Genomic DNA, 19,193 nt, shown 5'->3' on the forward strand with positions numbered 1-19,193 from the left:
CCCTCCCTACTTCCGTCACAGTTGTGACGATTTGGGTCTGCACCGGAAGTGCCTGTTCTGCCGATGTGGTACCTACTGACCGCGCTTTCGGTCGCTCTCCCTTCTTTTCCTCTCTGGCTGTTTGCGGCGCGCCATGGCGGTAAGGAGGGCGGGGTTCTCAACAGCGGAGGATTCCCGCGGCCGGGAGACCGAAAACAGAGGAAGGGCATCAGAGGAAGAGGGGTCTGCCAGAGGGGGGGCGCCATGTAGTGGCCAGACCGTACTAGAGCTAGCGGGGGGAACGGAGCGGCGCATCGCCATACCAGAAGTGGTGCAGAAGGGGAGTAGGCGTCAGTACCAGTCTGTACCAGACCTGGTCGTAGACCTTAGGGGCCTGAGAGGGGTGGCTGTCTGCCGAGATCTGGACTACTCCCCCAGAGGCTGGAGGGGCGCACCATTCAGCGCCACTCAGGAGTCCCCCTTGAAGGGGTAGTCAGCCCAAAGCTGGACCTTACCAGGGGAGCCAGGAGATATCAGCCTAGTGTTGGATTGTTCCAGGGTAAGCAGGAGGCGATCACCGGTAGGGATGTTGCACAGATGGTGTCAGCCCTAAGCAGGACGGACTGGAGGAGGGGTGGGCGTCCCAAGGATTGTGCTAGATTTGAGCACCATGGGGACCTGGCTTAGGTGCAGGTGTAATTCTGTACCTGACCAGACCGGGGAGGAGGGTGAGGAGGACCCTGGCTGAGGAGGGCTCTGACAGCATCTCACCATCCCTCTCTAGCCCAAGGGCAAAGTGGGCACGAGAGGGAAGAAGCAGATATTTGAGGAGAACAGAGAGACTCTGAAGTTCTATCTGCGGATCATACTAGGGGCCAATGTAAGTACCTACCTCCTTGCTTCTGTGCCCACCTGAGATCCCACAGTCAGCTCTGGTGGGGGTGGGGGTGGAGGGGTGGTATGTGACAGCCATGTGCAGTTTTCCAGAAGAAGACTACAATTAAGAAGAAATGAAAATGGATCCCGGCACAAAGAAAGTGCTGAGTAGTCAAAACAAAACAAAACCAAAAAGAAAGGAGGGTTTGAGTCTCCGATGGACTTGAGCCCAATCCTTCCCATCCCAGATGGCCTTCTTTCCCGGGCTGACACGTCAGAGGGGAGTCTGGGTACTCAGGACGCAGGGAACAGACCCCTTTCCCCCACTAACCCTATGAGAAGCAACTTGTCTCTTTCCACAGCCTGGCCTAACTCTTAGTTAGAGTCGAGGAAGGCCTGTGGTTTAGGGTAGATTTTGTTTTTGTTTTTGTTTTTTAATATTTTATTTATTTATTTAACAGAGATAGAGACAGCCAGCGAGAGAGGGAACACAAGCAAGGGGAGTGGGAGAGGAAGAAGCAGGCTCATAGCGGAGGAGCCTGATGTGGGGCTCGATCCCAGAATGCCAGGATCACGCCCTGAGCTGAAGGCAGACACTTAATGACTGAGCCACCCAGGCGCCCCTAGGGTAGATTTTGATCCCAGCCTGATCATATGTCTGCTTACAGGCCATTTACTGTCTTGTGACCTTGGTGTTCTTCTACTCATCTGCCTCATTTTGGGCCTGGGTAAGTGTACCCTATCCTGGGAAGTGGATAAGCATATAGAATTACTGGCTGGCCTTTGATACCATTCTTATTCTGCAGATGGCCCTGGCCTTTAGTCTGGCAGTATATGGGGCCAGCTACCACTCTATGAGCTCGATGGCACGGGCAGCCTTTTCTGAGGATGGGGCCCTGATGGATGGTGGAATGGACCTCAACATGGAGCAGGGCATGGCAGAGTGAGTGTCCCCCGCTGCCAGCTCAGGTGAGCGGCCCCAGGGCTGGGGTGTTGGGGCCCAGATAGCCCAAGACCCACAACTGCCCACAACTTGAAGAGGGTAGAAGGGAGATAACTGGGGCCCATCTACTATTTTTGGCCCTTGCAGCCTCCCTTCTGCCCACAGGCACCTTAAAGATGTGATCCTACTGACAGCCATCGTGCAGGTGCTCAGCTGCTTCTCCCTCTACATCTGGTCCTTCTGGCTTCTGGTGCGTAGATTGTAGGGCTCCCAAGAAGGGGCTGGAGCATCTAAACCCTTCTCTTCTTTCCTTTCCTGCCCCTGACTTCAAGTTACCTTTTCTGTCCTAGGCTCCAGGCCGGGCCCTTTACCTCCTCTGGGTGAATGTGCTGGGCCCTTGGTTCACAGCAGACAGTGGCACCCCAGCACCAGAGCACAATGAGAAACGGCAGCGCCGACAGGAGCGGCGGCAGATGAAGCGCTTATAGCCACTGACATTTTGGCCACAGGCTGCATGGCCCCCATGCCAGGAGCAAGGAGGGCCTAGCCCAGGGCCCAGAAGCAGTCTGAGGTATAGGATTATTGAATAAATGGCTCAGAATGTGGCTAATGGCTGTGTGGGTGATAATGAAGGGCGAGGCAGAAAGAGCCAGTCCTTTGGTATTAGCCTCCTGCCACCCACCGAGTGTAGTGTGTGCCTTGAAAAAAGGAAAGGCTCTTGGGTTGGCTAGGAAAACTTTATTATACTCCATGTATTCAGGGAGCTCATACAAGTACGTGTACACATACAGACACACACAGACACACACTTGCACACAGGCACGCACAGCTAATACTGCTCGAGGGACTGTCCACTGGGCACAGAGTGGCCTGGGGGTTGAGAAGAGGCCCAAAATTCTGCTGATCCCTCGTCACTCTCTAGCCTCTGGCACTGCAGGCTGGGGCCCTGATAGGTAGGTGTCCTGGAGGCAGCGCCTTCACACCTCCAGGCCAGGACCCTTGCTCAGTCCCAGTGCCTGCACCAGGTCGTCTCCAAGCCCGCTCTTCAGTGTCCGTCTCACTGCAGGGACAGAGCAGGGTTGGAGGGTGTTGATGGGGTTAAGGCGGGTGGTGGGCATTTGGGGAGTACTCACAAGACTTGCGGTTGCCCCGGGAGCGCTTGCGTTCCCGAGCAGCTAAGGCACGAGGACTGCTCTTGGTCACTGACTGCACCAGCAGGTCCATGATCTCATCTGAAGTGTCACTGGGTATACTGGAGCCTGGGGGGTCTTCTGGGGATGCAGTGGAGGGCCCCATTGCTGTTGGCGTGACGGGGGAGCTGCTCTGGACCATGCCTAAGGGAGGCCAGATGGGGAAGTCAGGTTAAGTCAAGGTGATCCCAAAGCCCATTGCTCCCAGTGGCCATAGGTCCCACCTCTGCTGCGGCGGCCATGTGTGGTGTCCTCCGGCTTGCTGGTCAGTAGACTCTTCATGCTGGCGTGACTGTCGGCATCACCCCGCCCTGGCCCACTGCCCACAGCCACTGGGACAGATGGGTTGCTGGGGGCTTCCCCAGCCACACCTGAGAACTTCTCCGTCTGCAGAGGACAGAAGGATGAGCTGGGAGCAGGGGAAGGAAGCCACGGGGTTGGGGCGGGGGGCAGTCCAAACCTGGAAGGGTGCCCACCTCTGTGATCATGCGGCCCCGGGTCTTGTTGCGCTCACGGTACGTGGCCCGCTTCTGCTGCTGCTGCAGCACCCGTTCCCGGCAAGTCCGGTACTCCAGCGCGAACTCGCGCAGCGTGTGGCAGAACTGCATGATGCGCACTTCGCGGGCCGCCGGGGCCGTGTACCCCAGGTACAACAGGAAGGCACGGAACCTAGGCAGGTTGGGGTAGGGAGGGATGGTGAGTCCTGCATGGGGTGTGAGGGATGGTGGTGGCGGTCCTGCCCCCCTGGCCCACATGCCCACCTGTTGCAGACACGGCGGTGCACTACCTGCAGCATGGCAACACGGCGGCCACACTGGGCCAAGAAGTGGGTGAGGCGGGCACGCAGGGCTGGGGCCAGCTCATGCTTGGCCAAGCTCCGTAGGCTCTCCTCAGCTGCCCGGCTCCGACGCTCCAACTGCCCCAGGTTCTCAGTCAGCTGCTCAAAGTCCACCTGGAAAAGGAGGGGGTACACATGCTGTCCCCCCACAGAAAGGTACCACCTGAGGCTGCCTCTGTCAGGCCAGCCAGCTTGGGCCCTAGGGCCCCAGATAGCCAAGACTTGCCTCCTGCCCTCCAAAAGCTCACAGTCTAATGCAGGAGACAGACAAGTCCATTTAATCTAAGGGGAGCACAGAAGTTTTCCGGAGGGAAGTGGTGGCTAAACGGAGACCCAAAGACAGTAGGTGTGTGTGGCCAGGCCAATAGAGGAAAGAATGTTTCTGGCCATGGACACAGCCCACGCAGACACGTCTAGCTGAACACGCTCTGGCACAACGGCCCTAACGGAAGGACAGCCTGCCCCAGGAAGCAGCACTCCCTCATCTCCGTGGCTGGTCTTAGTCCAGCCTCTGGCTCGTGCTGACCTTGGCACAGCGGGTGAGGGCAGGGATTTCTGAGTAGAGGTCCGAGGAATCAGGCTGGGTCTGGAGCACCAGGGAGCAGAGATGGTGCAGCAGTGACTGCCGGCGCACCGTGTCCTTCACCTCGGACACCTTCTCCAGGTAGCTCAGCTCGAAGCCGCTGCTCTGAAAGGTTCCCATCTGAGCTTGGGCCTGGCTGGCCCCCAGCCCTGGCCCCCAGCCCTCACGTGCACCCACTTACCTGGGAACCGTTGAGGAAGTTGCCCACAGCCAAGAGAGTGGCCAGGATGCAGCGGAAAGTGGCATTTTTTACCAGCTGTTCCATGCCCACTTTCAGGTCAAATAGTGGCTCTGCGATTTCCTGGAGTGGGAGATGAGGGACTCTCAAACTACCTGATCCTTGTGCTCCCCTGCCCCATTTCCCACCCCACCCCATTATCTAAGTACCCGCTCCATGCTGTCATAGTCCAGCTTGAAGGCCCATAGTTGTAGGCGGGCGGCCAGGCCCCCAATGGAGGCAAGGGTCATCAGGAAGTTCTCAGCTGGGCCCAGGGGTACATCAGGATTGGCCAGCTGGGCCTCCTCGATCTTCTGCCGCTCCTCCTCCGTGGGCATCATGGTCAGCAGTTTCTGAGAATGCAGCCACCACCCCCACCACCCCACATAGTCCCCTCAGTCCTGGCCTGAGGCTTCAGGCGTTGGTTTGGATTCATCCCTAGGTCATCTGGGGGGATCCCCCCAGGGTCTGGGGACTGCTCGGTAGAAATACCAAGCCCATGCCCACCACTGGAGGGACAGGAAATGCCCACTGACCAAAGGAGAGGGCCAGACCTCCCACCTCCCTCCCACACCCCTAGCTGGTATCCCCACCTCAATGCCATCCTTGCTGACAGCAAACTCATCAAAGTTGAGCAGGGCAGCCTTAATGACATGCACAGGTGGCAGGGTGGTTAGGCCAATGTTGATGGCGTTGCTGCGCTTGGGGTCCAGCACTGTGGTCATTGTCCGGCGGCCCTCACCGGCTTTCTTTAAGGTTGGGGAGAAGGGTGGTATGAGATTGGGAAAGGAACTAGCTGGCGCAACAGTCTAAGAGGGCACTCTTAAAGCCCCCTTCTAAATGGCCAGATGGTAGGGTCACCCCACAACCAGGGATCTGGGATGTGTAAGGCCTTGGGATGAGCTGAGATTTCTAGTTAGGGCTCTGCAGATACCTTGTTGAGAAACCTCAGACAAGACTCGATGCCATTCTTTGCCTCAGTTCCCCCATGTGGGAAATGAGCGACAGTTCAGACCCTTAAGCTCTGACTGCCTCCTGTCTCCACTGGGGTTACCCTGCAGACAAGGGTGGGTTTACCTTGGAAGGCAGCACGTCTTTGGCACGGGACTCAAACAGGTGTTCCAGCCGGGCTGTGTCCACTGAGACAGGTTCCAGTGAGGCCCACAGGGTGGGGCAAGGCCCAAAATGGCTCCCAGAGCCTCCCTGGCCCCCAGCCAGCTTTAGCTCCCGCCAGAAGAGTTTTACTGTCTTCCTCTTGGTGGGGAGGGCTAGACCATCAGGTGCTGAAGGAGAAAGGGGGGCGGCTGGAGGTGGAGGTGGTGAGAGTGAGCCTTTGATGGGTGGGGGAGGTAGGGGTGGGGGAGGCGGGGGGCCTCCAGAGAGCACAGGTAGTGGGGGTGGTGGGGGTGGGACCCCTTTCCCAGCCTCCACAGCCTCCACATTCAACATGTCCTCGTCTTCATCCTCCCCCAGATCTGAGAAGTCCAGGTCTCCAATGCACAGCTTGGGTACACGGATAGGAAACTCCTGAATGGGCTCAGCCTTGGGGCTTGGTGGGGCCAGTGGCACCTTGGGCTCTGGCTCAAGGCTCCGCTGGGCCCGGAGCAGACCTCGGGGGACAGGGCTCTCAGGTGTTCTGGGTGCAGGGCCTGGTTCTGGGAAACCCCATGGTTCCCGCGTATCTAGAATAGAGAACCAGTGTCAGCATCATGCCCTCTGTGGAGCAACAGGGCAGCATGAGTGGATTCTGCCCACCCACTCACCTGGGTGTCCATCGGCCTCATCGGGCATGGCCCCAGCCAATGTCTCTGCCCGGCCCTGGGCCAGTGCAGCCTGCTTCTCTGTTTCTGCCGCTGCCACATTCTCCAGGAACCGGGCTCTGGAGGGAGGCGCTTGTCAGTGAGGGTGTCTGACACACCTCAGCCCAGGGCGGTGTACATGCCTTGCTGGGCCCCTGGGCACTGCCCCAAATTGCAGGCACACACAAAGACACACAGGGAACAGTCCATGCGCCGAGCAGACCCAGGACTTAACCCCAAGGCCAGCCCCTGTTCAGGCCTCCATATCTGAGGAGGGTCAATGCCAACCCAGCATCCCCAGTTCAACATATGGGGAAAAGTTCTGCTTAACATCTAACTTGAATTTTGCTGCTGTTCATGCATGCTCACTGTCTTGATTCTAGACAAGGACCCTCAGAGCAGGGGAAGGGCATAGCTGTCCCAATGGGCACAACAGGCTGTCCCATGTCTGGCAGCTTCTGAGAGATATGACCCATGCCTAGGTAAGGGCCTGGTAAACAACAGGCTTTAGCTTAAGAGTCTCATGCTTTACTGACTGAGCTACCACAACAGGCACTCAGTTTATGTTGAAATAATGAATGTGATCCAGTCCTTTTTTTTTTTTTTTTAGCCCCTCCAGCCTCTGTTGGCCCTCAGTCCCTGCCCTTCCCTCAGTCCTAGGTTGCTCCTCTACCCCCACACTGTACAGCACCCTAGACAGCCCCCCTGCCCTATTCCTGGGAGAATGGGCTCCAGGTTGGGAGTCTGTGTCCTCATTTCTGGTAGAAGCTGCTAAGGTGTCACTATCGAAGCACAGGGACCACTATGGAACTGCTTCCCTACCCCTTGGATAACAGAGGAGACATATGTCTGGGAGAGGATGGGCCTGAGAGTCCCCCAGCTCTGGCTGCATGAGGCATATGGAACCCCCGCTGGGGGAAGCAACGCTGAAGCCCTGAGCACATGGCAGGCCTGGCAGGCTGGCCTCTGTACTTACTCCAGCCTGGCCTGCTCAGTAGGGGACTGAGGGACAGGTGGGCTCTCTGGGGCCCTGGGTGGGGGGGATGAGAGGAAGAGATGGTAATTGTGATGCCTGCTCCACTCCAAAGCCCAGCTGCTTGTACCCCCACAGAGCTCGGCAGTAATACCAGGGGTTCCTTCCCAGCCCCAGTGGGGAGAGGAGGTGTGGAGGAGGCAGGACATGAGGAAACTGGAAATGGAGAGGAGAGACTGACGTGACGCAGACAGGGTGCAGTAAGAGACAAAGATGGAGCAGAACAAGAGAGTCAAGAGAGCAACGGAGAAACAAAGAAGGGGGGCAAGGGGACAGACAACAAAGGGGCAAGGGCAGGCAGAATGCCAGAAAGAGATGAAGACAAGCAACAGGAGGAAGAGGTCCAGTCAGAGCAGAACTCCACCCCCCAGCAGTCACTTACCAAACAGGAGCAGTTTGGTGAAGTCTGGAAAGAAAGAGAAAGCACGCGTTTGGGCAGAGGAGTTTGGGCAGAGGAGGCAGAGGGCCTGTGGAGGGGCTCAGAGTGGAGGGACAGCTGGAGAGAGGGCTCTAGGGGCAGCCTCTGTCTCCCTACTTACTTGTAGATGCTCCTCTCGCTGGAGGTGTCGGCTGAGGACCCCACGGAGATGGCAGGAAAGAGGTTCACCGAGGTACAGAGGCCCGAAGCTGGGCCCACGGGGCTGGGGGCCAGACCGGTTGACAGGGCAGGGCCAGCAGAGTAGGTGGAGATTACCGTTGAGGCGGGGTCCGCGGGGCCTGTCGGCGAGGCGGGGCCTGTCGGCGAGGCGGGGCCTGTGCGGCTAGAGGCGGGGCCTGCAGGGCTGGAGGCGGGGCCTGTCAACGGCCAAGACGGCTGCAGGGAGATCACCCCCTGCACCCCAACGTGTGAAGGCAAGTTCTCTCTTACCCAGGCTCCGAGGAGCGCACAGGGCAGCCCCCGCCTTCTAGAGACCGGCGGCTCCTCTTGCCCTCCTCAGAAGAGGGCTTTCTGCGTTCCCGCCGCCCACCTGCAGCGGCTTCTTCAATGTCTCCATCCTCCAACCGCAGGGCATTCTAGTGGAGGTGGACCCAGATCTGAGCCGCTGAGACCCGCACAGGTAGGGTGGGGTGCTGGGGAACTGCGCCTCTTCCCTCCCTTCCAGTCGCGCCCAGATGGCCCGGCCTACCTCATAGAGCACAAGCTGTGTGCGCAGGTCGAAATCAGTGCCCGAGGCACCCAAGTGGCGCTGGACCAGAGCCTCCATGCCCTGCTGCTCCAGCGCATCCGTCACATCATAGAAGGAGTCCTGGTCCGGAAGTGCTGCCAGTGTCTAGAGCGTGCGGATGGGAGGGCAAGGCTAAGGCTGATGGAGACCCTTAGGGGCCCAGAACTGACACTTGGTTCTCCCCACTTCTCAGCCCCCCCACCCCACCTTGTTGATGAGGGTGACTGTATACACCAACAACTCAGGGTCAGCGCCATTCTTCTCCTCCAGGATGGACACCAGATTGGCCCAAGGAAGAGAGCCTAACACACAGAAAGGGAAGTAATCATGAAGGGACAGGTAGGAGAGAGGGCTCTGAGTGGTGGGGGAGGAAGAGACAGTCTCTCACCTGTTGAGCTGGCCACAGAGTTGACAGCGCGGATAAACAGTGGTGCATTGTTCTCAGAGTATTCCACAAACACCAGCAGCAGCTTCAGGGCCGTTTTCACCACCAAGCGAGACTGGGGGGAGGGGTCACCACATATGAGCAGGGCTTGGGCCAGACTTGTGCCAGCTCCTGGTGCGGAGGGGTAAGGGCTTCTGGGGCTGGACCCAGAAAGGAGAGTCCAAGCAGAAAGACCCTGGCCCCAGGCCCAGGTGTTGGAGTGCCTTCTAGGCTTAGAGGGGGAGCCTCAGACTCACTCCATTCCAGCCCACTTTGAAGGAGACCGAGGTCAAGGCAGTGGGAAAAGGGTGCATGGCTGTGCGGAGGGCCACTTACCACACTGGCGCACAGTGTGTACAGCCACTGCACAGTCTCGCTGTGGGCCACCACCCCCAGCATCCCATCCACAAACAGCATCAGCTGGCCTAGTGCTGGGGACACAGGGACAAGAGGTGAGTAAGGGGTCGCCGAAGGCAGGGGTCATAGGGGAGGGATGGGGCTAACCTCGGAGGATGTAGCTCTGATAGTTGTGGTCGGCAGCAGCACCCACACGGATCAGGCAACTCAGCCCCTCCGAGTGCACAAATTCAGGCACCAGGTCCTTGTCCTCCTGGGGACACCATGGGGGAGTTTAAGCAGGGCTCAGGCTGGACGCCCACCCCCAGCCCACTTCTGGGCCTCACCTGGAAGATCTGCTTTAGTGAGAAGAGGGAGCGACGCAGCTCAGGGCCACTGGAGCCATACAACTTTTCTGCAAGGGGTAGGTGGGCATGGAAACCTCAAGGGGGCACAGACACCCTCCTCTACTGGGACACAATCCCCCACCAAAGAATATTCTAGTACTCTTGAACCCCCAACCTCCTCCTCCACTCCCTGACTCTGGGCAAGCCCCATCGTGGTTTAGCTGCAGCATCAGCCCTGGCCCTGGAAGGAGAGGTCAGGATAGGAATGGGGAGGGGCCACACATCCTGTCTTCATGTGCCTTGTCCACTGTCCAGCACAGGCCTGAAAGAAACTGAGCCAGCGGGGCTGGGGAGGGGGATTCCTGGACTCTAATGCCCTCATACACTTACCCAGGATGGCATTGACCCTCACAGAGAGTTGAGTACGCAGGATGAGTGTAGGCTTCCGCCCTTTGCTGGAATCAAGCAGCCTAGTCAGCAGTTTCCAGGCCATTCCTCAGGGTCCCTGCCCCCACACCAGGGCAGCTAAAGACCACCCCACATGCCAACCCTGGCTCAACTCCTTCCTCCCCAACAAGAGGGTTTGTGCAAACATAGGTATTTCAGGGATGTGTGAGAGCTCCCCCCTCACATCCTGGGCATCAGGTAACACTGGCCAGACCTTGGGATTCCCCTGGCATAGTCCCCTGGGGTGGCAGGAGGTCACTCACAACCCAGGCTAGAGATCAGGTGTCTTGGCTGCTGACACCTGAGCCAGCCCCCGATGGAAGCAAGGGCAGGGGCCAGCCTTGCCTTCCTGGGCCCATCAGCTCTGACCTGATCTCTTCATAGAAGCCCTCCAGCATCTCCCGCTGCTCTTCCAGAGACAGCTCAGGGTCCAGGTAGTATCCAGAGGGAGACACTTGCAGGGCACAGTCCTCCAGCTAGAGGCAAAGGGAACAGCTGTCAGGGCTGGAAAGAGGTGGCAGGGGTATGTATGGAGACCCCATGACCTCCTGCCTCCCCCTCAGAGAGCTGGCAGAGTGGCATACCACAGGGTGTGCACTATAGCCACGCATTCCTTCGGCAGCCATTTCTCACAGGCTTACAATGCGCAGTGCCCATCCACCTCAGGTACCAGCTTTCTCGCCCTTTGTACATGCCATGATTTCCAGCTAACACCTCCCCATTCTGCAGGTTTCAGATTAGGTAATGCTTTTTTGGAATGCTCTCCTGGACTCCTCTAGCCAATGCTACGCAACCCATTCGACCCTACCATTCGACCCTACGTGTGAAGCTCCCATGTGTGAGGCCTTCCACACAGTGTTACAATATCCTAGACACTACTCTTCTTCCCCACTAACCATGAGTTCTCTGGGTTCAGGCACTGTGTCTGTCTTGCCCCATGCTATATCTGCAGAGCCTAGCACAGCATTTGGCTCACAGTAAGTGCTCACTAAACACTGTTGAGCTAATGAACATGAATAAGGAAGAGGAACAGAGACAAGATGGGAGGAAGTTCCTGCTTTCGAGGAAGTTCACAGCCCTGGGGGTGATAAGCTGTATCCACAAAGCATTCAAGCCCAGGGAGAAAGTGTTAGGAATGCTGGTGCAAACCCAGCTGGGAGGTGTGCGTGGGTGTGACGTCTCCCCGAATTGAGACCACGAGGAGCCTCGGGTAATCCATAGGCTGTCAGTCCCTCTAGGCCTCAGGGTCTTTGCTCTGCCCCAAGTGAGCTGGATCTCAGAGGCCTCCAAGGGGCCTATTGAAAACCAGGTTTTAGGATCTGACTCAGTCTGCACTGGGTCCCTGAAACCTGCATTGTACAAGGCACATGATCTATTCATGTGTCTGCTTCCCATGTATCTCCACTGTACCCCCAGCCTGGCTCCTGTCCACCACCACCACGAGGCGTGACACTGGCCTGTCGAGAAGAACCTGTAGAGAGGCCTACTGAAGTGTCTGAGGGTAGCACTGTGCCTCTTCGAGACACCTCCCCCCTAGCACGGAGCCGGTATGTGGGGCTCAGCAAAGTCCCCTTGAATTGAGTGGTCCTGCTCCTTGACATACCATGGCCCAGGGAGAGCCCCCCTCTGGAGAAGCAGGGTGTTTTCTGGCTTCCATCTTACTGGGAAAGTCAATGCCATCATTTGTCCTGCTGTTCTGTCAGCCCTGCCCTGCTCTGGGCCTAGTCCAAGGGCTTCCAGATACTATTGGTCCCCTGGGGGGGGGAGGGAGTCCCGCTCCTGCCCCTACCCTGTTTCTGCTTTGCACCCCTGCTCATGCCTGAGAGCCTGACCCAGCTTCTTCCTAGCAATTCAGCCTTGAGGCCCTTGGGTGACACCCCCTCTCTTCCAGCCCCCCTCCCCCACCCCGTCTCGCCTGGGACATGGGACATAGGACAAACACTCCAGCCTGTTCTCTGTCCCACTTCCTGCCTGGCTGCCTGCCTTCCCTTGGGCGCCTTGGGCGGGCCTGGCCTCTCCCCTCCCTGGGAGCAGAGTCATCTTCTCCAGGGCCTACTAGGAATGGGCCTGAGATGGGGTGGCAAGGCCCCAGGGCTGGGGTACTCCGTCTCGGGCCAGCTCAGCTGAGGGCAGCCCCACATTCCTCCTGATCTCTCTTCCCACATGGTGACTCAGCAGCCTGCTGACCCCACCCCCATCCAGGCACAGCTGCATCTCCTTCCACCTTGGACTAGAGGATTCTGGGACCCTAGAGAAACATATCCACACACCCCGCCCCAGCCCCAGAGCAACAAATCCCTTCAGGGATCCCCCAAATCACACATATATAGAATAGCTCACTCATTCAAACATTCATGAACCAGGCTGGTTTTAGGTGCTGAAGACATAGCGTGGAAGAAGACACTGCTTCTGCTTTTCCTGCCTTCCAGTGCAGCTGGGGAGGCAGGCAGGCTCGCCTCAGAAAAAGGCCACAAATAAATGTAGAAGTACAACTGCCATGAGTGCTAAGCAAGGAGAGGGGTGGAGTGCTGTAAAGGTAAACACTGGAGGGGTGATCGGATTATACCTGGTATGTACTTCCACACCCAGGTTCATGGTCTGGTATATATATATATCTGCTCTGCTGGAGCACAGGTCCAAGAAGCACACCCCCAGAAAGCTCGGCTCCCTCAGGCTCTCTTGTCCTCCTGCAAGCACGCTTGTGTGCTCTAATCCCAAGCGAGCAGGGAACGGCCCTCTTCTTCTAGAATGCCTGCATGTATTTGGGGTAAGGTCCTGAAGGTCAAGTGCTCATCACCCAGCCTCAGGTGAGCAGGTTTAACCCCTTTCCCTCCATGGTGGCAGCAGTGGCCTCCCTAGAGAAGTCCTGAGGTAACAGGACTTCCCAAAGCCTCCAGGATGGTGCCCCCCCCCCCCGCCCCAACCCAGCTGCCTGTCCCGGGTGGAGATGGGGGTGGTGGGCTAAGGTAGCAAAGAACAGAGACTTCCTGCCAGTGGGGTGGTGCTTGTCCCTCACACCCCTGGCCCCTCGCTTGGGTCACCCTTCTGAGAGCCAAACCTCTGGGGCTTGTTTCTCACACCCTGGGGCTGGGCCAGGCCAGAATAAGCCTGCTGACAGTGCTCAGGGTCAGCACAGGGCCTGTGTGGGCCCACATCCTTGACTCCCTCCTGGTTCTTGTCTTGCACGCTTCTCTGTGTCTGTCTTGGAGTAGAGTCCTCTCCATTCTTCCCAGGCCCAGCCTTCCCCTTCAGCATCCAGCCCACTTTTCTCTTGGCTCTCTGGGCTCAGGCTTTTCTGACAGCCTAAACCAACTCATTACATATGGTTTTAAATGCAGGGCTGAACTTCAGGGACCATGGTGGCTACTCCCTAAAATATTTTTTAACTGCAAATCAGGCGAGAACGAACACACCAGGGGCAGGGAAAGAAGATGGAGAAGAGGGCAGAATTATATGCTGAAGGACTCCTGTTTTAGGAAATAATTTTGCTAACTGCTTCCTTCTTTTGGTTTCCTATAAACATGAGACCCTTGAGGCGCCTGGCTGGCTCATTTGGAGAGCATGCAACTCTTGATCTTAGGGTCATGAGTTCAAGCCCCACATTGGGTGTAGAGATTACTTAAACAAACAAACAAACAAACAAACTTTAAATATGAGACCCTCCTCCTGTTATCTTGGGTTTCCAACTAGACCATGACTTCCCGGATGGGCCTTGAGGAGGGAAACCCATATTAGTTATGCCTCCTCTGTGTCACATACCAGGTTGCCTAGTTGTTTGATTCTCCTGCTATTCCTTTTTTTTTTTTTTTAAGTTTTATTTATTTAAGTAATCTCTATGCTCAAGTGGGGCTTGAACCCACGACCCTGAGATCAAGAGTCAAATGCTCTACCAACTGAGCCAGCCAGGTGCCCTTCTCCTGATAATCCTTTTCCAGGTGAGGAAACCAAGGCTCAGAAACTCAGTGAATATGGCCCAGGCTGCACAACTAGGAATGGAACCAGGGCTAAATAACCTAGATCTTGGGTAGATGGACTTTGGAAGTGCTGCAGGGAGCCCTGGAGGGGAGGTGGGGGAGGGCTGGAGCATGTAGTATTGCCAAGGGCTGAAGACCACCCCTCAGCTTTCTGGACTCTGCAAATACCCCAAACTGGTCCTCCCAGTTGTAGCAAGGGAACACAAATGAACATACACATCATACACACTGAGGTAACAGTGCCTACATCTGCAAGGACCTAGGTCCTGGGGTCCCTCACCAGGCTGCATCCCAGACGCCCTGGCCCAGAATGATCAGTAAATTAGACATGGATGATGGCCCCAGAGAAAGCTAGAAGGCGGCCATGGCTCATGTCCACATCCCAATCTTCTAGTCTCCCCAAAAGACCTCCATATCAGGGAAATAAAGGGCTCGGTTCATCACCAGAGCACCCCATCTTACCCTTAAGACTCCTCTGGGACCCCTCCAGTTGGTCCCTGTCCCAGCAGATCAGGTTCACACTTTAGCCCCCTTGCAACAACTGCTCCTGAGGTAAACTGAGGCTGGAGTAGGGAGGGTTCAAGGTCAAGAAACATTCCAGGACAGTGCCACCCCTGTCCTCCTCTAATCTTTAGCCACAGCTGGGGAAACAGAGTAACTGGGACAGATTTCTAGGGCTGTCCTTGCTGCTAGAAGTAGGGGGCTCCTTGGGCCTTTGAATCAGGGTCAGAGCAGCCCTCAGGTCTCTCCACCCAGAACCCAGGGAGAAGTCAACGCTATCTCAGATGTGGCAGGGCCTTTAGGTGTCAGAGGGCTCCTGAGGCACTGCCCTGAAAATCAAAATGTAGCCGACCTCTGGGTAAAGAGATGAAATGCAAGGCCAGAGGGTCAGGTTCTCCTCTAGGCAGGGGCAGGTCCCTGGGCTGTGAGAACTGTACACAGAGGGAAGACAAATACTCCTATATTCTCCCCTGAGGACACCAGGCATGGCCCAAGGCACTGCCAGGACCCCTCCCCACTCCCTCACCCCTCCTGCTCCCACCCAAGGCCAGGAGATGAGTCAGAGGCTGTGGCAAGGAGCTTCCTCCTAGAGTAGGAGGAAATGAGCAAGGTCTTCTCAGATCTGAAAGCTCTAAACGGTTTAAAAAGGAAGCCCCCAGGGGAACTCTAGTGGCTAGGCCCAGCCCAATGGGGTTTGTGGGGTGGAACTCCAGAGAGAAAGTGGGCGGGGCCTTCCTACATTCCCAGGGAGGGAGCAGGGTCTGCAGGGATGATGGTCAGTGCCCAGAGTGGGAGGGCAGATGTCATCACTTGGCTGTGTCCTGTTCCCCTACTGGACAAATGTACAGAGGATAAAGTATTGAGTGGAGATCCCTCCCTCTTCCTTCTGCTCTAGGCCTGGGATGGGAATGCCTGGGTTTCTGGGATACCTCTCCCCTCTATAGGGCCCTGTAGGCAAGCTTGAGTCATATCTGTGCCCCTGGGGCATGCACTTATAGGAGTAGGGGAGGAACCCGCTGTGACATTTCCTGCAAGGAGAAGCCCTGCTCCCCCTCTCTCAGCTCTCTGATGCCCTGCCCCTACCCTATTCTCAACCCTTCTTCCTCCAGCCTTCTATTCTGGGGTTGTGGTCACAGTTTATATTTGGGATGAGCACATCACAGTGTATCTGACCATTCCTGGCAGAGCTGCCAGCCCCAGGAAATTCTGGCTACAGGCACAGTGGTAACTCAGTGTGCCCACCAGCATATCCTGCCTGTGGGAGATCTGGTAGTCCTCAGGTACACCAAGTGGGAGATCCTAAAGGTGGGGAGACCAGGAATCTCTGAGCTGGGAAGTACTTAACACATTCTCCATCTGAGCTCTGTAGTGTCTTTAGCTAAGGAGTACAGAGCACCAGGTGCAGCAGGGAGATGGGTCCCTAAATGAGGGGAGGAAAAAGGGTGGGTCTTTTCTGTCACTGACCTCCCAAATCTGCCCCTTATTGGGAATCATGTCCTAGAGTGGGGAGTGGGAGGAATACTATGTTCTCTGTAATGCTCCAGGCTTATTTCAGCACCAGGAGTTCCAGAAGCCTGAAGGCAGGAACCTACTCGGCTCAACACACCCTCTCCAGCGCCCATCCTGAATTGAAGGTGGCCTCGGGCTGGTCGTGCTCCTTCCAGGCCCACCTCAGATTGACCCTCTGAACAGGGCAGGACAAAAGGGGTTGCATCAAAACTCTCAAGTGGGCAGTGTGCTGCAACCTTCAAGCCGTGGCCTTGAAGCCGGGCTCTGCCCGGACACGCGCCACTCCCCCGGCCAATAATCTCACCAACTCTCCCGCCCGCGCTCAGAGGCGGGGCCGGCCCGCAGAGCGAGGAATGCAGGCTGGGGGCCCGGGGCACATTCCAGGGGAGACCCCGGGCCTGGGGGCCAAGTTTGCGCAACTCGCCCCCCAGCTAAGGCTGGGAGCAGGGGAGGCCAACCCCGCCAACTCTCTCTCCTTTCCACACCACTCGATGTGTACTGGCTGCCGGGGGGAGGGGGGGTAGTAGTGCGCCTCCCAGAGTCCTGGTCCGGAAACCCAGCGCGCCGGAAAGCGCTGCCGGCAGGGGGCTGAGCGCAGGGAGCCGGAGGGGAGGTAGGGCCAACCATCTGGAAAAGGGCCTCTCCCAGCACTGTGCACGAGTCGGCTCCGGGACGCAGGCAAACTAGGGCAGGCTGGCGGTTTAAAATTAGCCCGGCCCGCCCCCTCCCTTCTAGCCGTGGGCCGGCTGCGGCGGGAGTACGGGATGGTGGGGGCGGTGACTCAAAGGGCTTTTCCACCAGAGCAGCCATCAGCTCTCGGCGTGTCCCGGGCCAGACAGCTTCCCGGAGACTCACCTCACCCCGAGAAGTCTCTCTTCTACTGGCATTCCCAAGCGGGGCCCCCACCTACAGGGGCAACACTCTATCGGGCGGGACCCAGTCCAGCCTCCAGAAACCGCTCGAAGTCTTGGCCGCCCCCAGTGGCCCGCCCCAGGTCCGCCCCTCCTCTTGGTCCCGCCCCACCTCACCTGAAGCAGGTGGAAGCTGGTCCTTCCCCAGCCCCAACTTTTAGTCCGCTACCACCCGAATATCTACCTTCACTTTATCCAGATCGGTTACTCCGGCAGACAGGCAGCGAGGGGAACCCAAACATCCCCCCGGTGGGCCTCACTTCGAGGGGGCAGCCAGAGGGGCGCAGACCACAAACTCCCATGTCCCTTCAGCTGCCTTCAACTTGAGAGGCGTCTCGCGAAAGCCAGGCAGCGTGGACCTTAGGTCCCCAGCCCAAGACTTTCCCGCAGTAGAGTACCCGCTCCAGCCTCTCCCCGAGGGATACCTCCCAAAGGCTTTCATGGCGCCATGAACCTTTGATCGCCCCCAATCTTTCTCCGGGCCCCCTCACCTTTAGCGGCGCCGCCAGCAGGCGGTGCAGAGCGGGTATCTGCGCACCCAGGGGCAGCGCCCCGTCCAGGCTGCAGGTGGGGGCCCGGCGCGGCTCCGGGAAGTTGGCACATGCGAAGGGGTCGGTGTCCTCCAAGTACTGCACCCGCACGGTCAACACTGATACCGAGTCCCCGTCTCCGCGATCTTCCTCGCCCGCCATCGTTTGTCACTGGCTCGCGCCGCGCGCCTCCGGGAGGGTCCCGGTCCCGCCGCGGCGTCTGCTCAACTAGCTCAGCTGTCTGGGTCGGGTTGGACCGGACGCCGCTGAGGAGAGGCGGAGCCAGACGGAGGCGGGGCCGAGGAAGGGGGTGGAGCCAAGAGTCTTCCCTGAACGCGCCAGGAGGGGCATCCACTGCTGGGGGCGGGGCTTGCCGCCAGCCACTCAGAGGGCGCGATCGTGATCCCGTTAGTTCACTGGCTCTGCGGGCGGGAAAACCCGAGCTCGCGTCCCGCCTTCAAGAGCGTGCCCAGGCGGGGGAGGTTTGCTTTGGGGTTGATGGCGGTGAGGCTGAGTTCTTGTTGAGGGGTTATTCGGGCAGGTGGGGCGGAAATTTCTTCAGATAATGGCCGGCCGGGTCTGAGTTTAGGGACGAGATGGTCCTGATTCCTTCAGTCTGAGGGATGCAGTGAATGGGATTCCGTCATTTGGGGGAAAGCAGGGAGATGGATCCCTTTCAGTTTGGAGCAAGAAGTGAAAATAGATTCCACTCAGTTTGAAAGAAGAAGTGGGATCATTTGCCTTTAGTTGGGGTAAGAAGAGGGACGGGTGCCCCTCAGCTCTGGGAAAACGATGTGATGACTCAATTTGAGTGAGGAGGTAGAACATGTTTTTCTCAGTTTGGGGTAAGATGAGGGATGGATGCCCCTCAACTTGAATGAAAAATGGAGACGGTCCTCCTCAGTTTGGGGCGAGATAAGCCAAATGCCCCTCAGGTTTGGGGGAAAAGGTGAGTGGATCCCTTTTAGTTTGAAGGGAATCGATAGGCTGAGTTTTCTCATAGTTTCGGGGAAGAAGATAGGTTCCCTTCTGTTTTCATGGAAAAGGTGATGAGACTTCCCTGTAGTTTGACCGAAAGGGAGGCCGAGTGCTCCTCGGTTTGGGAGATAAAGAGGAACAGCTTCCTGAAAGGGATAAAGAAAGGGGGGGTAATCAGAAGGGGGAATGAAACATGAGAGACTATGGACTATGAGAAACAAACTGAGGACTTCAGAGGGGAGGGGGGTGGGGGAATGGGATAGACCGGTGATGGGTAGTAAGGAGGGCACGTATTGCATGGTGCACTGGGTGTTATACACAACTAATGAATCATCGAGCCATACATCGGAAACCGGGGATGTACTGTATGGTGACTAACATAATATAATAAAAAATCATTTAAAAAAAAAAAAAAAGAGGAACAGCTTCCTAATCAGCCTCGAATGAGCCGGGTCCAGTCTGGGCCTTGGAGTTTCTGGAGACGTTGAGGAAGGACAGCGCTGTTCATCACGGCTTTCTGGGAGCGCCCAGTGCGCGTGCGCAGCGCTGATCTGGGCGGGGGCCCAAAGGGGGTCTTAGGCTCGGAGGACGGCGGCGCACTGCCCCCTGCCG

At 57.4% G+C, this 19,193-nt stretch overlaps 2 protein-coding genes across 6 annotated transcripts; one reads left to right on the forward strand and one right to left on the reverse strand.

Annotated features, from left to right (window-relative positions):
* Positions 1 to 20: 20 nt before the first annotated feature.
* TMEM208 (transmembrane protein 208) lies at positions 21 to 2,527 on the forward strand. Of its 2 annotated transcripts, none has more exons than XM_026494986.4 (6): positions 21 to 139; positions 764 to 859; positions 1,524 to 1,583; positions 1,662 to 1,798; positions 1,946 to 2,048; positions 2,149 to 2,527. In XM_026494986.4, the coding sequence occupies exons 1-6, from the start codon at positions 134 to 136 to the stop codon at positions 2,284 to 2,286; spliced, it is 540 nt and encodes a 179-aa protein (XP_026350771.1). In that variant the 5' UTR covers positions 21 to 133; the 3' UTR covers positions 2,287 to 2,527. The 2 variants fall into 2 exon arrangements, with proteins under 2 accessions (XP_026350771.1, XP_026350772.1); XM_026494987.4 differs by having other exon boundaries at positions 23 to 139; positions 1,964 to 2,048.
* On the reverse strand, positions 2,522 to 17,891 carry FHOD1 (formin homology 2 domain containing 1). Of its 4 annotated transcripts, XM_044382439.2 has the most exons (24): positions 17,565 to 17,891; positions 10,548 to 10,654; positions 10,122 to 10,186; positions 9,732 to 9,799; positions 9,553 to 9,658; positions 9,385 to 9,479; positions 9,013 to 9,124; positions 8,832 to 8,926; positions 8,586 to 8,729; positions 8,327 to 8,472; positions 7,998 to 8,240; positions 7,841 to 7,864; positions 7,402 to 7,455; positions 6,390 to 6,505; positions 5,704 to 6,308; positions 5,220 to 5,375; positions 4,797 to 4,979; positions 4,591 to 4,710; positions 4,353 to 4,514; positions 3,750 to 3,940; positions 3,465 to 3,657; positions 3,213 to 3,375; positions 2,932 to 3,132; positions 2,522 to 2,858 (listed from the first exon to the last, which is right to left on the reverse strand). In XM_044382439.2, the coding sequence occupies exons 1-24, from the start codon at positions 17,763 to 17,765 to the stop codon at positions 2,776 to 2,778; spliced, it is 3,633 nt and encodes a 1,210-aa protein (XP_044238374.2). In that variant the 5' UTR covers positions 17,766 to 17,891; the 3' UTR covers positions 2,522 to 2,775. The 4 variants fall into 4 exon arrangements, with proteins under 4 accessions (XP_044238374.2, XP_044238375.2, XP_026350741.2 ...); XM_044382440.3 differs by lacking the exon at positions 8,327 to 8,472 and having other exon boundaries at positions 7,998 to 8,290; positions 17,565 to 17,868; XM_026494956.4 differs by lacking the exons at positions 7,402 to 7,455; positions 7,841 to 7,864 and having other exon boundaries at positions 17,565 to 17,868.
* Between the last annotated feature and the right edge of the window lie 1,302 nt (positions 17,892 to 19,193).

Source organism: Ursus arctos, unplaced genomic scaffold (assembly GCF_023065955.2).
Source record: "Ursus arctos isolate Adak ecotype North America unplaced genomic scaffold, UrsArc2.0 scaffold_19, whole genome shotgun sequence".
Lineage (NCBI taxonomy): Eukaryota > Metazoa > Chordata > Mammalia > Carnivora > Ursidae > Ursus > Ursus arctos.